This window comes from Lissotriton vulgaris, chromosome 3_1, assembly GCF_964263255.1.
Source record: "Lissotriton vulgaris chromosome 3_1, aLisVul1.2, whole genome shotgun sequence".
Lineage (NCBI taxonomy): Eukaryota > Metazoa > Chordata > Amphibia > Caudata > Salamandridae > Lissotriton > Lissotriton vulgaris.
In genome coordinates, this window is record NC_141689.1 from 1892026888 (window position 1) to 1892047445 (window position 20558).

The 20558-nt window shown below is 45.6% G+C and overlaps 1 protein-coding gene across 1 annotated transcript in view; it reads right to left on the bottom strand.

The window, feature by feature from the left end:
* PPID (peptidylprolyl isomerase D) overlaps positions 1–16543 on the bottom strand; it is a 92382-nt gene extending 75839 nt beyond the window's left edge. Inside the window, exons 1-5 of the mRNA XM_086962358.1 lie at positions 16366–16543; positions 15370–15510; positions 8680–8786; positions 6053–6241; positions 5472–5594 (exon numbers count right to left, since the gene is read on the bottom strand). Coding sequence (XP_086818484.1) covers positions 5472–5594; positions 6053–6241; positions 8680–8786; positions 15370–15510; positions 16366–16450 — 645 coding nt within the window. The 5' untranslated portion in view covers positions 16451–16543. The remainder of the gene's footprint in view (positions 1–5471; positions 5595–6052; positions 6242–8679; positions 8787–15369; positions 15511–16365) is intronic.
* Between the last annotated feature and the right edge of the window lie 4015 nt (positions 16544–20558).

Here is a 20558-nt window from a genome sequence, read left to right on the forward strand (position 1 = left end):
AAAAATAAGTTTAAGTTGCACAAATTACAATGGTGCCCTAGGGGCACGACAAACCATATACTTAGTAAGTGGAATGTGAAAGTCGATAAAAGGAATGGAGCTGTCCAGAGGCTGTAGGATCGCTGGGACCACGCTATACTAACTCTAGGTAGGTAATAGGAGGCCCACGGAACGTGTGTGCAGAGTGTGAACTCACACGCGAGATCGTAACAGTGTCTATGGACAGTACAGTTCAAGAAAAAGGTGAGTACGGACAATCTGACTAGGTAGAACTAAAAACTACTGTGGAACTGGACACTAGGAGAGTCAATCTACCATTGAGGACCGAAATGCTCGTGTTACCTCACCCACAGGCTGCGGGTGCATAGGTGCCAAGTCGTGTCCCGGCGTTGAAGTCTATGGAGCCTGGAAGAAAAGATGCTGCAGGGGGTCAGGAGGAAAATGTCCGGTGTGATCCAAGGGTGGATCAGTGAAGAGAAGAACCTGAAAGCAGAGGGGACAATGTTCAAAGTCACTAGCCAGTGACTGGAGAGGAACCAGGAGTGGAACCAGATGTCGTCGTCGCGATCAGGTGAGGGTGGACGCTTGTCTCTGCAGCCACGTGGACCAGGTGGTGTCTTCGACGACCAGAATGGAGGCACGAGCTGTCCCACGCAGGCTCTCGGTGTCGGCTTCGGATTCGGAGTCAACAGGCCTTGGCAAAGGCAACCCACGCGGTGAGTGGAAACGGCGTCTGGAGTGGACCAGGAGGGTCCGGGGTGCTCCTCGTTTGGAAGGGAGCAAGGGCCAGTCTGGAGCAACCAGACCAGCAGTGAAGATTTCGGAGTTAGTCGTCTAGGAGGTCACTAGCCAGCCGGCAAGTGACCAGACAATGCGTCTAGCAGCAAACAGGAAGGACCCCATGCAGATCTCGTGGATGCTGGAGGGCTGGTCTTCGGTGCAGGAGCTGCTCAGGGTCGGGGCTTCTCAGTCCCCAAAGCACTTGGACGAGGTTACCTCAGAAGTCGTGCTGGAGCGAAGTGCTGCTTCTTTCAAGATGGCCGGTCCCACGTGTCTCGTCGCACCCACAGATCTCAGCTGTGCTGCAGATGTAGGTAGAGGTCGGAGAGGTCTGGGAATCCGGGTCTCGTCGGGCTCTAAAGTCTGAATCCTTGAAGGAAGACGACAAAGGGAAGCCGCTGGACGCTGATGGTGCCTGCTTGTGCAGGGTGGACACTCCTTGCCCACAAGGGAGATTTCGTCAGTCTTCTGTGGAGCAGAACGTCGAAGTCCAGAGTTTCTTCTTGTAAAGTTGTTCAGGATAATCTAATTTGGAATGGGACCAGCTCCTACCTTTATCCGGCTAAAGGGGGCTGTACTACGACTAGGTCCCTCCTCTGGGTGGGACCAGGAAGGGGGATGGTTACAGCCCCTATCCTTTGTCCGGTCTTGCGCCAGCTCTGGGGCTGGAGTGCCCCAGGAACTGGTTTAGACTGGAGTATGCACAGGGACACCTTGTCAGACCCCCCAGGATATAGCGGCATGGATTAGCAAATTTAGCGGCACAAAAATGGAAATTTAGCGGCACAAATATGGAAATTTAGCGGCAATTATGCGGCATTTTATGTGCATCCATCCATTTGCAGGGGGACCCATTATTTTGCATTATGCCACTGGGTCACGATGATCCAGTGTAGAACTACAGTACTGGATAGAAATCACTCTAGGCTTCCTGCAGTGCGAGCACCCAGTGTTGCCAAGCACTGCAACGCAGTGATGTCTGCCATCACAGCACCCATTCATAGCCACCACAACCAACACAGAGCAGCAGAGCTATCTACCAGAGACCTCCAGTTATACCGCTTCAGATACGATTAGTTGATCCTGTTCCTTGTTGTCTCTTTGCATCCTGTTGCTTTATTTCTTATTTGTGTTGGTTGCATTATTGCTCCTTGCAAAACTCGAAGTACCGGAACACAAAGATAAAAGTCAAGCCTAGATAAACAATTTCTATCTGCCATGGCACACTTTCGGCTCTGTCAAATGTTGGACACACACTCTTCGCGGTTGGTGCTTTCGAAGCCAAGGGCTTCCAGCTGGAACCTGCCCGGCCTTTTGTGGATTGAAGCCAGACAGCAGATACACAGGCCGCAGCGGGGCGTCCCACTCTAGACATGCCCCGAGGTGGCATTGCTGAGGGCGAAGACCTTGGTAATGGGCCGCATTCTGCCCTTGCAGGAGGGCGGATCGCGCCTTGGCATGACAATGGCTTGGGTTTGCTGTTTTATTATTCAGTGTTTCTGTCATGCATTCGCGCGCCCTCCTAAGGACCCCCAGCTCTTTTTCGGCTGCAAAAAGTGCTACCTTTGATCTGCGGTCGCCCATTCATTAAGAGGACGCTCGTTAACTCGTTAACACAATATTCCCAAACACAAGGGCCGCCTTAAAATTCGGCACATGACAGCAATCAGGTAAAGACTGAGTTATTTCATGTCCCGTCCCCATTCATTCCGCTCTGGGAAAATGTGGAATATACAAGGGCCTGCATAGGACCTCGTGTGTGTTTAACCACTCCCAGAAGCTGAATGCTTCTTGTATCTACAACTGCGCCTTTGGTTGCTTTCTCCTAGAATCAAGACATCCGCCAGAACTCTGACCCCATTCGGAAAAATACCAATTACCTACCGTCGCGACTGGAGAGGAGGGAAGGAAGAATGTTCCTCAAATGGTGGTGGGAGTGTTTCCCATCAGTGACCCAAGCCCCTTAGACCGCACTCATCACCCACTTGGCTCTTTCTTTCATAAAATCACTCGAGGATCGTGGGTGGGCGGGCCACACTGGGATTAGCAGTGCATGTGCGATTAGCAGAGTTTGTGCTCTGAGCAACCAATCAGTGCCAGCAACTAGGGCGCAGAGGGAACCCCAGACCGCCACAAAGGGAATGCCTGTCAACACAGTGATACAGCGAGGGTTACCATTTAAGAATTGTATTGTCAGTGCCAGAAATGGGCGGCCAGGGTAACTGCCTTAAAAATAATGTCAGTCATCGGATTGGCATACCGCTCTCGGAGAAGGCAAACAAATTACGTGACAATCTCTGGTATTTGCTCCACTGTGAGAAAAATGCGGAAATGCGTAATTTTAACTAGTGATGCTGCACTTGACTCGACCGGACGGACGTTCATCAGCGTTCTTCTAGTTCCGTGCGTAGATAGCTAATCCAGGCCAGTCATTAATGTTGCTCGATGGGATTTGTGGTCCTTAATCAGACCGCCCAGGATATAGCGGCTTTTGTTAAAATGCCGCGCGATTTCTACAAAAGTGCCGATTTCGCGGGCACTTTTGTAAAAATCGCGGCATTTTTACAAAAGTGCCGATTTCGCGGCAAACCGCGAAATCGCGATATCCTGGAGGGTCTGCCTTGTGTGCTCCAGGCATGTCTCATTCCTTTCAGCCCTGTCCTACCCAATACACAGAATCCTGTCTGGGGTGGTGCTAGCACCTCCCAAGGCAGGAAACCCTTTGTCCGAGCCTCCCTCGCTGGAAGGACTCCCAGCAGGAGGAGGTCAGACTTGTGTCTGTGGTGGCAGCATCCATTTTGTGATGCTAAGGCTCGAGTTAACTTTAACCGGGGTTCAGTTACATACATGTCGTGTCCCTCTAGAAGGGTGGAATGCTACCCCCGTCGCAAGAATTGGCGAGGGTTAGTATTCCAATTCGTATGACACCTTACTCGACATGTTTTGATAATGCTATACCAAAGTTGGCAATAACCGCGAGGATTATAATGCACTTAAGAGTATATGGTATAGCGTTATCATGGAACCAGCTAAAGGACTTGGTTCCGAAAGCTGCAGACAGGCTCAGCTCATTCTAGAGCACCATCTCACATAATTCCAAGCACTCTGCCTTCAGGATTGATAAGGCCTGCCATAGGAGTGACTGATAGGAGGATATGCGTCCATTTTAGGGTTAGATATAGGGATACTATATCTAAAGCAAAGGGTGATTACACCACCTTGCCCCAGCTGATTGATCAGCCAGTTGTGTCAGATTTGGATGGCCAGCCAGGGGTGGCATAATACATGCTGCAGCCCCTGGTAGGCCCTGGGTGCACCTATGCCCTGGGTACCTAAGGTACACTGTACAGGGACTGATAAGGTGACTCAGTATCCAATTAGATATGCACCTAAGGTACATGGTTGTCAATCTAGAGAGAGCACAGCTAGGCTGTGGGTCTGATTAGCAGGTCCACAGCCAGGGAAGCAAAAAGCAAAAATCGGGGGTGACCATAGGATTGCAGACCCTACTCTCCTACACCAATGTTTCTGACCAACCCAGAAACATTTCCATCTGACCAATTACGATGGTAGGTAACCACTCGGTCTATCTGACTCTGTCCCAACCAGCATTCGGAGACTCGGTCGGAGCCCAACCATACAGCTCTAAGGACCAAGTTTCTGACCACCTTATTACGATATCGGATTCGGACATGCTCTCCAATTCAGTTAGTCCGGAACGGCTGTCAGAAACTGACTTTGGGGGCCCATATCTGCCCTCCACCCTTTTCTCCCCGAGCCCTCTGGTTGGGGCTTGTGGGGGTACACTTGGGACCCCTCTTTGCAACCATGCACAGTACAGCAGGGAGCATGGGGTGCCTGCGACAGGGTGCAAGGTTTTCTGCAACTACCCCTTTCTTCAATGGGAGCCTGTGTTAAAGGTCGGAATACAGGCTCCTATTGAAGTCAATGGGAGTCTGACCGAACAGTGTTCGTAGCCATCGTAATCAGTCGGACTCCCCGAACCAGAGTCGGCCGGAAAGGAGTACGACAAGGAATCGGTCGGAATGTATTCCGACCAACATCGTATTGAGGCCCTTAATGCGAGTTGCAACAGTGCCAATTTATGATGGGGCATTCAAGAACATGATTTGGCACTGCCCAATAGGGTGGTATATATATATAAGTTTTAGTTCACAAACTGAGCCTTTGCATCAACATTACCAGGCGTTGTGCAGAATCTGACTCCTAACAGTGCAGCCATTATTATTTCATACAGACATCCATCCTCTAAATGCAGAATTGCACTGAAAGTTAGGCAGGGTGTTGTGGCTCGTGTTCACGGAATAAGATTTTGCAAAAACATTGTACAGAAGGAAATCAGATTTAGTCAGGAAAGGTAAATGTTGGGAACACATGCTGCTCGAAACAGGTATGTGAAGTCATTTCAACACTGCAGCTCCACTGTTGACCAAGTGTATACCTTATGAAAATACAGCCTAAGCTGTGAATGTCTTATCATTACCTACTCAATTAACTATAAAGGTGCAAGGATTTCAATCAAGTAAATTGTGTTTCACAATTTTTGTTTGATGCAAAAAAATTATAAAATAATTTTTTATAAAAAGGTCGAACATGAGAAAGTGGAACATTTTTACGCTATTTAATATGCTGTGTTATGTTATCTTGCCTAAGACCATTTGCATACTTACATCATTTAACTCTACATCGGAATCTTCGGGAAAGTCTGGATGACTGTCACCAGAGCTATCCATGGGAGTCATCATCCATTCGTCCCCTTCCTTGAATTCTCCACATTCTGCAACGACGCACAACTGGAAACAGAATTTCAGCAAATTACTGAATAAAGGTTATAAACGTTTTAACATTCTCACAACTTCCACAGAGTATGTATATTGCTATTTACAGCTCTGCTTTTACCTTTCCTAAGACTTGAAAAGTTTTGCATAATTTTGGTAACCAGGTTTAAGTAAAAGCAGCTGCTATAACACCTCGTGTGCACTAGCAGAAAATTTTCAAACCAGTTTAAAACAAAGAAAAAAATGGATTAATAAACCCCCATTGGCTTGTTGCTAATTCCTGTTAAAGGAATATTCATCACTGTACTAGATTATCATTTTGAAACATAGTAGTATGGCATGTTTCTACAAAAAGGTGCTACAGCAGACACCTTCCAATGATTGATAATTTATTTTCAAATGTAAGCTAGATTTCAGCATCTTTTATACTGCAGTTATTTTAGCCGAAAACTCTACTGAATTTTTCCACATACCTTTGCAGGCTTCTCTCCTTTGACTTCAACGTTTTCCAACGTTTTTACCACACCAATCCCTTTGATCACCTGGCCAAACACCACATGTTTTCCGTCAAGGTGGGGGGTGGGCACAGTCGTGATGAAGAACTGGGAGCCATTCGTGTTTGGGCCAGCATTAGCCATGCTGAGCAGTCCTTCCTGATCATGCTGCAGAAAGAGAAGCCATCCCATACAGACGCAATTAGTCATCAAATACAGTATGCTAACTGCAGGCAGTAGAGAACAGATTTTGGTTGTGCTACATGCTTTTTATTAAATGCTGATGGTCTTCATAGCAAATGAATTCCGGGCTTTATACAAATTCCCTATGACAGATTATGTATTTGATCGATTTTGAAACCAACTATATTGTTGTGTTTGCACTTAAAAAAAAAAAATTCAACACCTTTGAGGAAATTCGCACCATAATTTCAGAGATAGAGGAACTTACCGCCTGCCAAAACTCGGAAACCCTAGGACATAACCACGCCAAATGCGCAAAGTCCACTGCAGGGGCAGGGGCGGCGCATGCAAGTGTTACTGGGTATGAGACCAAGTTTGTGGAGCTGGGTAGGAGTACGGTATAAATCGTACTAGAAAGTTGTTCCTTCAATGGTCATAGATATCACTAAACAATATACATCGAATTATTTAAGAAAGGTGACAGAATTATATAACAATGTTTACTTTATCATAGTTTTTATTTTCATTTAATGCAGTTTTTCATTTCACTTTTTTATATAAAAAAAGACATAATTCATTATAATGAATGTATATTGTTTAGTGATATCTATGACCATTGAGGGAACAACTTTCTAGAACAATTTCTTCCTTTCCCCTCTGTTCCTTGGTCACAACTTATTCCTTGAGGGGGTCCCATCTTTCATGCTGTAGGAGTATGGTATAGCCTGTGTAAATATTTGAAGTGTATCACACTAAGCCGGTAATTTGGTGACAATTTCTTCGTCTGATTGCAGCAGTATAGCCAGTCAGCCTGCGTGGTGTCCATGCCAAAGTTCGCGCCCCACGCGACACATGCCTGATCTGTAGAGATGGACGTTAGAGTGAAGGCGTATAATTTGGTGACTATTTTGTGCGGGGTCGGGGATGTATATATGAAATTAAGAGCCGAAATTGTGGACGGGGGATGAGGGACTGCAGCTTCCGACAGATAGCGAGCAGCTGGTAAAATAAAAGCGTGTCCAGCGGGACAGAAGGATCAGGAAGAGAGTAAAAAGTGTACGCAGAATATAAGTGTGCCACCGTCCTCAAGCCTAGGCGCTACGCATGCCTAGACATGCTAAAAGGCTAGAGTGGAGGAAAATCAGGGTGTTGCACTATTGGCATAGCGTTAGCAGAGAGTAAGGGAAGATTAGAGAGCCGGCGCAGGCCATACCAGGCCCAGCGCAGTGTCTCGACCGTGTTCACCTCTGCCCACGGGGCACCGCCGGAGCAAATAATGCTGTGGCCATAGGGATGCAATATCCGTCTCAACGGCCACATGTGGCTGATAAGGGGAGTGATGGATCCAAAAGTGCAGAAAGCTGGCATGGGCGCATAAGGCATAAATCTTGAAGTCAGAAGCACCCATACCGCCAAAAGACATAGGGAGAGTGAGAATATCATACGCAACTCTTGGCTGTTTACCAGAGTAAAATAATTAAGGAGCGCAGTTTGCTGAAAAAAAATGAGCGCTAAGAAGGATAGGGACGTTTTAAAACAGATAAAGGAATTCGGCAGAACCACCATCTTGGCGATTGCGATCCGGCCAGCCAGGGATAGCGGAGGAAGACTCCAGCCAATCCACCGCATATCCAAAGTTGTATCTCCATAGTTCGTCCAGATCCCTGCTCAACCAGATGCCCAGATAGCGTGTGCATAAGACTGCCATCACCATCAAACTGGAGACTAATCAGTGAAATAAGAAAAAACAAGGTTGCAGACCATTTCCACCTATACACCAAAGGTCTAGAATAACATCCCTGTAACCATCAGGACCACTCCAATGTTGCTTCACTTAGGGAGAGAGAGAGAGAAGGCACCAATCTTTGTATTAATAGTTCACAAACTAGCTACCACTATCAATCATTATGTTTTTGCTGGTCTTTGACACTGTACAACACTCGGCTGTCTTTTAGTTTGGTTTGTGCAACATACAAACCTGAAGGTGTATGATTTCAATAATAAATATAGTGATGAATTGAATGTGACACCTACAAAACTTGCAGAAAAATATATTCAGCTAGTGAGTAAACTGGTTACACATTTGAAATATACATAACAAGAAGCAGATAATATGGCAACATAGTCCTTAAGAAGCTAAAGTGAATGCAGACCATTTAGTATTTTAAAATTATGTCCAACCATTATCAACCTAGGGTTTGTATGACATCACATAAACCAATCTGATTTATGGTCCAACTGTAGCCTTTAATCGAAAATATCAAAAGTACCAGGAACATAAGTCCCAACTGGTATGGGGAAGCCAGAGCTGTATACTAGCACACCTTTAGCAAGATTTTCATCCTTTCTAGTAGTCTTATGTAAGGAAATTCAAGTGGAGCACACCTGGTAAATAGACTATGCTTTTATTCCAAAAACATTACCTTATAGTGAAAATTTTCATCTTCAAATTTTTCGCCATATATACTTTCTCCTCCAGTGCCATCTTGGTTTGTGAAGTCTCCTCCCTGGAGCATGAACTTTTTTATAACTATAAAAAATAAAAATAAAACTACTATACCACTTTTATATCAAACAAAAGAAGTTTGTAATATCCTGAGTCGTAACGCAAAATAATTAGAAAACAATTTATGGGCATTTTAAAAGAAGGGATACATTGAAAAAAAAGCTGAACTTAACAGTAAACTAGCTTTTAACAGCAGTAATTATAAAGAAGAAAACGTACAGCATGTGCATGTAAGATAAACCACAAGAAAGAAATAAGACTAAGTCTAAAGTGCAACTAAAAAAGTAACTCCTTTCCGATGGGTTATCATAACAGAGTTTCAATGACAGGTGTAAATGTTCATTTTTCATAGTGTATTGGTTTTCCAGCAATTAATTGCAGGACATCTCCTTAATATTTTTTTTATCTATTGACTAGGTTAGCGCATCACAAACCAAACTAATGTCAAAAGATGTTGCACGACACTACATCTATGTGAACATTCAGGGAGAGTTGGCGGAAAGCAATGGCGATTCTTTAATATACTGGAAAATAAGAAAGCAATAGACAATTTTCTTTATGCTTGTAACCTACAACAGGGTTTTCTGTGTGCGTTCTCTGTATAAAGTGATAGCCTCTCGGCAACTCTAAAAAGTCAGGTTGTTTTTAGAGCCTTCACTGTGACAACACACAGGTGCTAATGTGTTGTTAATAACTTTAAATTCTCAAAGCCAGTCCTCTGAAAATTGAATCAACTCCCAATTTAAAAACAAATAAGCACCGCAGCTAGTATTGAGAATCTGAATTTGCACATTGTAAACATTTGCACGTCACATAGGAAAGAGGTCATGCTCCTCCTTGCTAAAAATGAATGAAATATCAAAGCTTTGCATCCACTCTTGACTATGCACGGAACAGACATTTCTGCCTCGGTCACTGAAAATCAGAAAGGGGACAAGTCCCCTTCAGGTAAAGGCATTTCTTCGACTTTCCAGAAGGAGGCATCCTGTAGGAACCCCTCTTCCATACAGACATCCATTTAATCCAGGATCCAATTACTGCGATTGTTACCACAGATAGCAATGTACCACACAATCGCAGATCGCATTCACACCCATTTGTTTAAACCTCACAGGACTAAGAGCCTTTGATTAACCAAATGCACCAATGTGACTGTGTTAAACATATTTATTGGTATCATTTGTTTGTAGATTCCCCTGGGGAAGGGTGGTTTCATCACCCGAAATACACTGGGATTTATGTGACCCATGCTGGAACTATATGAATGTGATATAAAGGAATTTTGGTTTGGAAAGACTCAAATTTGAATAAACCGAGACTCATGCAGAAATGAATTGATGGTGTCAAGGACAATCGTTTGCCTTCATGTATTACCATTAGAACTCCCAACAATGTGTATAGTATCAACTGATTTAAGCGGAGTTTAACAATTGTGAAACACTATTGAGTGTAGGTAGTAGTGCACTTTGTCTAAGACTTCTGTCCTAGTTTTCCCCTTTCAAATTTGTACAGGCGGTGGGGTAGAACCGCCTCAGAGGGTGCAAACTGTAATTAAATTCAGTTTGTTTCTATTGAGCATATTGTCCATTTTGCTAAAACTGATTGCAATACAGTGATGTGTGACATGTTGCGTTTTCACTTTTGTCTGCACCAAGACACACAGCTTGCAATGGTAGTTGTGCATGTCCTCGGTGCGGGGTCCTTTAGGGTGGCACAATTTGTGCTGCAGCCCCAATTGTACAGTTTAGAGGAAGATCTGACACGGGGGAACTGATTGGCAAGAAACAATTGTACTTTCAGTCGAAATCACATCATGTACCAGGCAAAACGTAGGGGCAACCATGTAAATAATAAAAAAGGAGCACTTTCTTACATCAACCCGGCACAAGAAAGATTCAGACCCATGAGAGGGCAAAGCTTTCCCTTTGGGACAATGTGAATAGCATAATAGACAAGAATGAAAGAGTTATCTTCTTTCTTCAAGACCTCTCAGGAGCATTCAACACAATGAGCCATAAGATTCTGCTCAACAGATTGAACAGCATGGAGACAGATAAAAGGGCACTGCACTACCCTTTTTCACTTATTTTCTCTTGAACATAACTCAAATCATAGGCCTGGCCCCATATCAATCAGAGACCAGCCACGTGAGCGGTTGAGCCCTTGAAGGGTCAACTACCGCAACCATTTTAAATGCTTAAATGGCACTACCAACCTTGCTCACCCACTCGTATGGTGTAATGTGCTATAACTCAGCCAATGATACAAATATAACCGTCTAAGTAGCAAAGCCACTAGAATGAAAAGCCAATATCCTTCAGAGCTGCCTGTATAAATTCAACCTCTTTATGATCGAGAATCAGCGTAAGCTCCGCCCAAATAAAACAGACATTTTAATTTTCCATTACTCGATCGAAGCATTGTCAACTTCACCCTGGCCGGCGTGTTCTCCCACGACAATTAAAACCTTGAGTAGTTCTGGGTTCAGAAAACTCAGGAGAGCCCTATGCTAACAAAGGAGTACACCCCTGTTTTTAATTTGCCCGCACCCTCTGTAGCACACAACCTTACTTAAGCACCCTCAATGATTTCAGGGCATAACCCAATTCATCCTGACACTAGACTACACAAATGCATTCTTTATGGACCTACCTGCACACCTCACAGGAAGTCTCCAAAAAAAGTGGAACAAATAAGGGCAGCCATTCTCCACCACACCCCATGTCCTTAAGATATTCTACTGACTCCTGCTTGCACAGTTAAATTCTAAACTTAGTGCATCATTCGCAGAGCTTATTATGGGCCTGACTTATTTCCAGCTCCAACTCCCCTGATGTACACCACACTGCACTCTCAAAACCAATAGAGTTCACCATTGGAAAAAATGGCATTTAAGAAAAGTAATAGTGCCTCCTCCTTCATTGTTCTTGCCACAACTTATGGAACTCTCTGCCCACCATTCCATTCGTCTCCAGACCATATACTCTTTATAAAGACTCCAGCTCCCTCATTCTTCACTCTCCCACCTAACATCTTTAAATCGATTCCCACCTCTTCGCATTCAGCTCCCTCTCTCCCCAGCACAACCTCTTCCACCGACCAACTAATCATCCACTCTCTCGAGATTTAATCATCTTAGTAACTCTTGCAGTTTTCCTCCCTACACACAAGCACCTCTTTTCCACCCTACTATGTCTGTAGAAAAGTGGAATCTGGTATAGCTGGGTAGCCTTACTATGTAATTGTATCACTATACCCCAAAGATGATCCAGGTCCACCCCCGAACAGTCAGTTCAATTTTACCTAGCCCGTGGAGTCCTGGCGCTAAACAGGACCTGTGGCAGAGTGGATTTATACCACTGAGAGTGGATTTATACCACTGAGACAAAGCTGCTGAAAAGAAAATGCAATATCACCAGAGTGGGTCGTTGTCAACATCGGTTGCAGGTGCTTTTAATGTAGCGTTGAGTTAAGGAGTTGGTTACCAGGCTGGTGACTAATAGGCCTTGGGAGTGGTAAGCACAGTGAAAAGCTTCTGGAACGTCACTGGATCCGGTCACTTGGCTGCCTGAAACTTTGGGGCTGCTGAAACTACAACTCCCACAATACAATGGACCATCTGGATTTGGGTGATCCCACAGAGGGACCAATGTCCAGCGGTTCTTTGGATCCAATGAGTGTTTTTACATGTATTTTGCAGGGGACTAGTCCAAGGGAGACTCAAGGTGCTTCTGACTTCTGCAGGGGTCCGTCTTCCAGGGAGTACTGAGTTTTAGCAGAGGACGAGAGTTGTTTACTCAGTTCCAAGACTGTTGCTTCAGGGACACAGTATTCCTCTTTTGCTTTGGTGCACCGGGCAAAGTCCTTTTGTCTGCAACACAGGTCTCCTCTTGGTCCCTCCCAAAAAATAAGTTGTTCAGATCGGAGGTTCTAGTCTTAAATCCAACATTAAGGGGAGCTGGGGGACATAGCTAATGGGTAGCTAGTCCCTGCAGTTAATCCGCCCGAGGTGACCACACCCCATGGTGTAGGTCACCTTTTCTACCCAGAACCCACTATTGCTGCCCTCAAAGATGGCAGAATTCTATTTTAGGTGTACAGATCAGGCTGCTCAGCGTGGCCAGCTTTCCTGTAGGTGTACACCTCCTGAAAACCTTCTTTCCCATCTTGCCCAATTGCACGGCGGTAAGAGGAGGTCTGTGTCCTCTTCTGGGGGACAGACTAGAAGCACATTAGAGGCGGTGCAGCCTTTGAAGCTCACCGCTCTCATGTGTCACTTCACTAGCCAGCAGGGTATGAGGGAGGTGGTGTGACCAACTTCCGGCCCAGCCCTTGTTACTTACTCCTAGGAGTGATCACACTGCCTGACATGAGGTGAGAATCCTGTCTTAGAGGCAGCAGGTGCAGGAAAATGCAGACTCATCAGCAAGAGCACAGTGAAGCTGGGGCAACCAGGTGGGCAACTTCTAAGGTGCCACCGGTATGCATGCCGCCTTTCCTGACGCAAGATATGTGTCAGGGAAGAGAGGGCACGTAGTTTGACACCAAACTCAACATACTTAGGTGATACCATAAACAAGCTAGCAACTCTAGTCTGCCCGGGTGCAATTTCAATGTTATCCTATGGACAGCCTATCACTTATAGTGTACTTTAATGGTAAAGACATTATAGAAACATAAGCTTGCACTTACAGGTCTACAGTCTTAATATACTGCACACTTCCTCCTTTGACTGTGCCACACATGACGAGGGGGCAGAAGAGATTGAGCAGTTAGCACTGCTCCTGCAGTATGCAATAGCAGACCTGTCAGTGTTTATTTAGTTTACTTGGTTTGTCCAGTGTGGCACCAACCTGTGCTACATCCCTGGGGTCCCCTTTACCAGCTATGCCCTTGGAACCATGTAACTAGGGACTTATAAGGAGGTAAAGTCTCAGTCGATTGCCAATTCACACAACAGTTTTAGGGAAAAGGCACTGGTCAGCAGGTGTCAGAGTCGAAAACCAGCATTGCATCCACATGGGGGCAAAAAGTGTGTGTGTGTGTGGGGGGGGGGTTCTGGAAAAAGCCCCATTTCCTTACACTCCCCAGCCCATTTTTCTTCCCCTTGGCTTACTACCATATCTTAACCCAATCTCTGCTGCCCCTTCCACAGACATCCCCTTCCAGACCCAACAACTATCAACCCTCTTCCCTACCTAATCAGCTGGTCCACACCTCTATATTCATACTACATCACAACAATCCACCCCTTGCCAACACCCCCTTAACTGCTGCACTGTAATCTGATGGTGAAGGGTTGTAAACCGCTCCGATATCCTTCGGGATCAAGTTTGAACTATATAAAACTTTATAAATAAATGGTGTGCTTAGTTTAGGCACACTTGTTCCGCCTGTCTACGAGAGGTAACCGGGTGTAGATTAGTGCAGTCAATTGGCCCTAGGATGCCAGAAAATCATGCTGTAGCATAGATTTTTGCTTTGCACTCATTCTCTGCAAGGCATTCATAAGTTACCAGAGTATTCTGCTAAAGGTTGACTAAGTGATATCAAGCACCAATACTACTGTCTCCTGTGGGTTACCTATTGCAAAGACTTCTAGCGCTGCTAACATTTTTAGGGGTGTTGGGGCTGGCATCCCTACCAATGAGAATATGTTTTTGTATGGTGCCCATAACGAGCCTGTACATACGATCTCAACATGACCCATGTTTTTAGGTTCCAGACTGTCAATCCTGGCTCTCGCCCTGTATTGCTGCGCCATTTGAGGTCATTAATTGATAGCCTGGTTTCCATCCTCATGCTTCACGATTTGTTGTAGCTGATAGCCAGGTTTCCATCCTCATGCTTCGCGATTTGTTGTAGCAGAACATGGATCTGGCATAGCATGATTTAGTGGCCTAGCAGTGCTGCAGTCATGGTGGTATACTGCAGAATGGAAGTGTGAGCTGCTGCAATCAATTTGTGAGAACGTTAGTTGCACATCACTGTTTTAGAAGGTCTAGGCCTGTGTGCAGTTGCGTGTGAAATGTCCCCCCTCCACCCCCAAAACTCAGAAAGTTTTTTGGGGGAGGGGGGGTGCAGAATTGGTTTGGGGGTTTTGCATTTTTTTACAACTTTTCTTTCATTCCCTACATGTGGGGTGGGTGCAGTATTGGTTTGGGGGGTTTGTATTGTTTTTACAACTTTTCTTTCATTCCCTACATTTTCAGGAATTTTATTCACCCGCTTTTGACTGGAAATACTTTTATGTGGTACTTTCCACTGGTTTTTCTCATACGTGTAATTGGGTGTTATTTACAACATGCTGTACATAACATGTGTGAAATACAAACCTAATATTCGTGTTTTATCCGTGATCAGACTATTCGTTAGTCATGCACTATTCACTCCTACATGCAGTAATTACCAGCACACAAATTATAATCAGGGCCTATGTATTGCATAAAACCAAAGTAAGCTGCTCTTACAGTACATTAAAATACAGGGACAGGTTTCAGTTGCTGACTTGTGTGAATGACAATATCTGGGGGTGGAGCACACTAACCCCAATACAACTTCAAAACACTTAAAGATTTTTTTCAGTATAATACAAAATAAAACTCACTTCTGTGGAACGGACATCCTTTAAAATGAAGAGGTTTCTTAGATACAGGGCCGATGCCCTTTTCTCCAGTACAGAGGGCGCGGAAGTTCTCCGCTGTCTTGGGTACAATATCAGCAAATACCTCAAAGACAATCCGACCAACTGAAAGAGATGAAGAAACGACATTACTGTCAGTGAAATGAATGGTTGTGTCTCACTATTGTGGGGCTACAACACCGCCTGGGATCATGGGCTATATCAGATTGCAATGAACGGCAAGGATATACAATACTGGTGTGGGGGTCACAGGGGTAACTCGTTCATCGTCACTACAACACTATAAAAGCAAAGAAAAGCGAAAGTATTCTAAGCACCCTATGGTTTACTGTAAACGAGCAACAGAGCGCCGCACCCGTACTGCATACGGACGGCCATTTGAGCGTCGGTGTGGGTCTCGAATTACCTCCTTTTACAGCGCTTCACCCATCGCCATAGTTACTCAACGGTCGGGTGTATCCCGATTCGCCGCAGGGCCGTAACAGACGGAGCAGGGCAGTATGCGCTACAAAAGCCCTCGTACGGAGGAAATGTGCCGTACATAGCGCGATATACGCTACTAAATAAAAAACAAATAGTTGCCACATTGCGATTATTACCCCAGCTTTCCTAAGTAAAATGTGTAAAAGCGTGTTACCTATTACAAGCTTTAGGCCACAGGCGTTACCATGCAGCCAGCCACGCGGGTGAACGGATGGGGCGGCGAACCCCTTACAAAACCTTAAGATATTTAATGGGTCGGTCAGGAAGGGATTCACAAGAAATGCCATACTAAATTCCCTTAAAGGACAAACAACTAACTCAATGCAGCTCACATGTAAGGTATAGATGGGGTTAATGCTTTAATGGATTGCATGACTCCTTGTAAAGGGTCAGCGAGACATAGACCGCGTGCAACTGGCGGGCGCTGTAAACTCCATTCATCCACCTCCCACTCTCCGTGGCTAAACATTGCCTCACCGGGCTCCCCGCCGACCTCTACGTCGAAAAATAGCCGAGGGTTGTCTGGACATGAAGGCTTGCTGACCGGTGCTGGGAAGGACATGCTGCTGCGGTTCCTGCAGGCAGTCGATCACTCTATTGTGCGGCAAATACTATGCCTCTCTGCACCGGCTCCGCAAGAAACACACTTCCGCCTGCAGCCACCGGATATCCGCCTCCATGGTCCAATCACAGCACCGAGTAAGACGAACCGAACACCAGGAACACTAGAACAAAATGTCATGGGTGCAATTTTGAAGACATGCGTCTCGTAACTGGAGCCCCGTTTCTGTCTCATCTGTCTATACAGCGCTAAGAGGGGTGTTATGATAATAAAATGGCTTCCAGCTCGAACTAGGTGCATGATGAATGTCCTTCACAGGGTTGTAAAACAAGGGGAGCGCTACACTAGCGGCTGAAAGTGAGGCAACTGGAAAAGAGCAGGATCTATCAAATTCACAGCTTTAAAGTTGTAACCAATACAAGAAGATGGGTTTTATCGCTGTACTTTGTTAGTGCATAGAAGACGTTTATTATTGAAGAACATGAAAGCGATTTTCTTGAATTGTCATTTTTAAATGATTACAGCGATTTAAAATGTCGTTCCCCACATACAGCTGCGTATCTTAGGATAGCTTTCGAGTTTCTTAATTGACGTACGAGTAGCTGAGGTACCCAGGTTGGTTGTAAAATGCGTATTGCGTGCTTAGCAAGGACTTACAGGAGCTTACAGCCCACCCGTCGCTTACCATTGGGTGGCCATATTGCCACTCTCATTTACTTGCTTCTCATTCAATACCTTTCCTTGTCTAGCTTGGCCATCTTGTATGTGTGCCTCCCTGGAGCAATATTCTCTTTACCATCTCTAGGATTGGCTAGTTACTATACTTCCACATCTCACTTTTAGGGTGCTCACTTATGTAAGTGTATTTATTTAATGTATTTTTATATAGTGCAGACTTTACCCAAAGGTGTCAGAGCGCTGTACAATGAATAAGTATAGCACCCTGCACTAATCCAGACACCTATTGTGATTTTAGTTGTCTTACACAACCTAAGAAATCTCTCTAAGTGGTAGCTGTGAAGAGCAGCCTTCGGCTTAGTCCAGAAGAAGTGTACAGCAGCTTGTTTTACCAGCACTTAATCTTATGGTATGGGTTAAGTGAAAAAGAACCACACAATGTAGTTATAAAAAATATTTATTATTAACACTCACTAACACAATGTATTATCTCCTACCCGGAGATATAACACAATACACACAACACTTTGTCAATTGAATACGTAAATAGTACAGAATACACAGTGGTCTCTAAGGGGAGACCAAACCATATACTAAAATAGTGGAATGCGAACCACAACTTACATCATGAATGGACCCAGAAGACGTAGAAGAGTCGGGGACCCAAGGATTCCCACAAGGTGAGTATCTAGGAACCCCACAGAGGCTGGGTGCAGAGTGGGAACACAACTGTGCTTAATTGAAGTCTACGAGTAAGTCGCAGAAGCAATTTTAAAGAAGAAGGACCCTTCCCAGTGGACCTGGAAGAAACACTGTGGAAGATAGAAGGTAGGAGAGTTACCCCACCCATGGATACCCCAGGAGCCAGAAAACCTACACCAGGGAAGCCGGGTGCATAGGTGCAAAGTGACATCGAAAACCGCCATAGACCACAATGGAGGATTTCAGGAAGATGCCGCTGGTGAAGAAGGGGAACCTAAAGGTGGGTTTGAGATGAGAAGTACCTGCAAGCAGAGGGGATAGAGTCTATGCCACTTAGGAGTGACAAGGAGGCATGGGAGACGAATGCCCACCAATGCTGGGAATGGAGGAGAGTTGATGGTGCCCTTTTATTTGCAGCTGTGCGGACCAGGCAACACTGAGGAAGACCAGGAGCTGTTCACTAGCTGCCCCATATTGGATGTTGAGAGCCAAGGAGTCAGTGTCCGGCAGGGGCACCAATAAGTCTTGGCAGCGGCAAGCGACGCAGTTGTTGAAAAAGGTGCAGTGTTGGGACCAGCAACGTCCAAGTGACTCACCATGAGCAGGTAAGTCAGAGCAGGCCCGAGCAAGCAGGGGAGCCTACTAGAGTCGAAAAAGACCCTCAAGAGGACCCACAGGCCGGAAGCTCAGGAGTCACAAGACGCGGTACAAAAGGGGGTGGTGATGGACGGAGCATCTGAATCAATCAAACACTCACACCCAGTCAAAAGATCTGGGTTTAATCCATCACCGTTCTTTAGCCCACTCTGCCACCCCAGTTCAGACATGGCTATATGCAAATCAGTCTGACCCTGTGCCTCATGGGAACAGTCCACCCCGAACTGCCAAGCCGTGTCTTCCCTGGACCGGAAAAAAGCTTCTGAGGACCGGTTTCTGGCATTCCAGCCGTCTTCAGCCCGGCTTGCTTGAATCCAGTGGCAAAGTGAGCAAGGGACTCATGTCTGAGCATACCCTGCCACACTTATGGCGGCCAAAAGCGGTACAAAACGGGGTGGTGATGGACGGAGTATCTGAATCAATCAAACACTTACACCCAGTCAAAAGATCTGGGTTTAATCCATCAGCGTTCTTTAGTCCACTCTGCCACCCCAGTTCAGACATGGCTATATGAATCTCTTGACTGGGTGTGAGTGTTTGATTGGTTCAGATGCTCCGTCCATTACTACCCCCTTTTGTACCGCTTTTGGCTCCCATAAGTGTGGCAGGGTATGCTCAGACGTAAGTCCCTTGCTCACTTTGCCACTGGATTCAAGCAAGCCGGGCTGAAGACAGCTTGTGAAGAACCTTACAAAAAACCAAAGCACACAGCAGCAGACCAAGGTTTAGCACATCAACTTCTTCTGTTTCAGAATTTCTAGTGGTGCAACCACTCTCACCATCCGCTGCCAAGGATGTCCGTCATACGAAAAGTTTCACAAGAGATTTTGAGAGGTGCACTCGGTGAAGTCAATAAATCAAAAAGTTCATAGATTTTGTGAGTCTTCTGTTCTTTCTTTAATGGATTCTTTATTTTCTCTTTTTTACATTTTTTAAAATACACAGGCACAGCCTTGTGAAGAACCTGTATGGAGCACAGGCACAGACGTTGCAGCAGACTTGCAGGATGACGAGACCAGGAGAAGCAGGAGTCTTCCCAGTTGCAGTCTCGGTTCCCAAAGCAAAGTCCAGCCATGTCCAGAGTGCCCAGATGGTCGAAGTTGAAGTGGTATTGGATCTGAATCTTGTCTCATGACTAATCAAGGGAGCCACCCACAGGTAAGCCCTTAAGCACCCTAAGGAAAGGGTTGGAACAATTCAGGGGTCCCTCCCAGAGGAGGAGCTGGACAGCGGGGAGGACACTCCCATGTCCTTTGTCTAGTTTCACGCCAAAGCAGGAGTCACCTGCTCCCTGAACTGGTTCGAACTAGAGTACGCAAGGAAGGCAACAAATGTGCCCTTCAAGCAGTCTGAGTGGTGCTGGCAAGCCCCCCACCCTGTCCCAATACACCAAGTCCTGTCTGGGAGGTGGTCACACTTACCTGTGGCAGGATACCTATTGTCCTGCCTTTCTCATCTCAAGCTTGGCTCAGCAGCAGGAGGGCAGAATCATGTCTCTGGTCGGCAGCAGCTATAGTTTGCTGTCCGGGTCTAGAATACTGGTACCAGGAGAATCAAGAGTCTCCCGAAGGAGCTTTACAGTGCATGGATTCCAACATGTTTGATACCAAACATGACATGGTTCGTTACAGCCAGTTCAGAGATGGTCATCTCATAATGACGAATTGCCACTCTAAATATCGCAATGGCTGATGCACTTACAACCCGGGAGAATGGACTCCGTGGATTGTAGGGGTGTCCTGCTCATGCAGGGGCACCCTCACACTTAGAACCTAACACTCTGTCTTCAGGATTGAAAGACCTGCCTTAGGGATGACTTTTAGGTTTTAAGGCTAGCACCGTTGTCGTGAGCGGTGCTAGCACCAGCTTACACAAGCTACAATGGCAGGCCTGTAGTCATGATTAGACTGGTGTCTCATGGGTGACATCATACATTCTTCAGCTAATGTGAGACCCCTGGTGTATCTATACCTTGAGTACCTTAGTACCATTTACTAGGGACTTACAAGGGTACACCATTAGCCATTCTGGAGTGTACCTAAGTACTCACCATGTCCAAATTTGGGAAGGC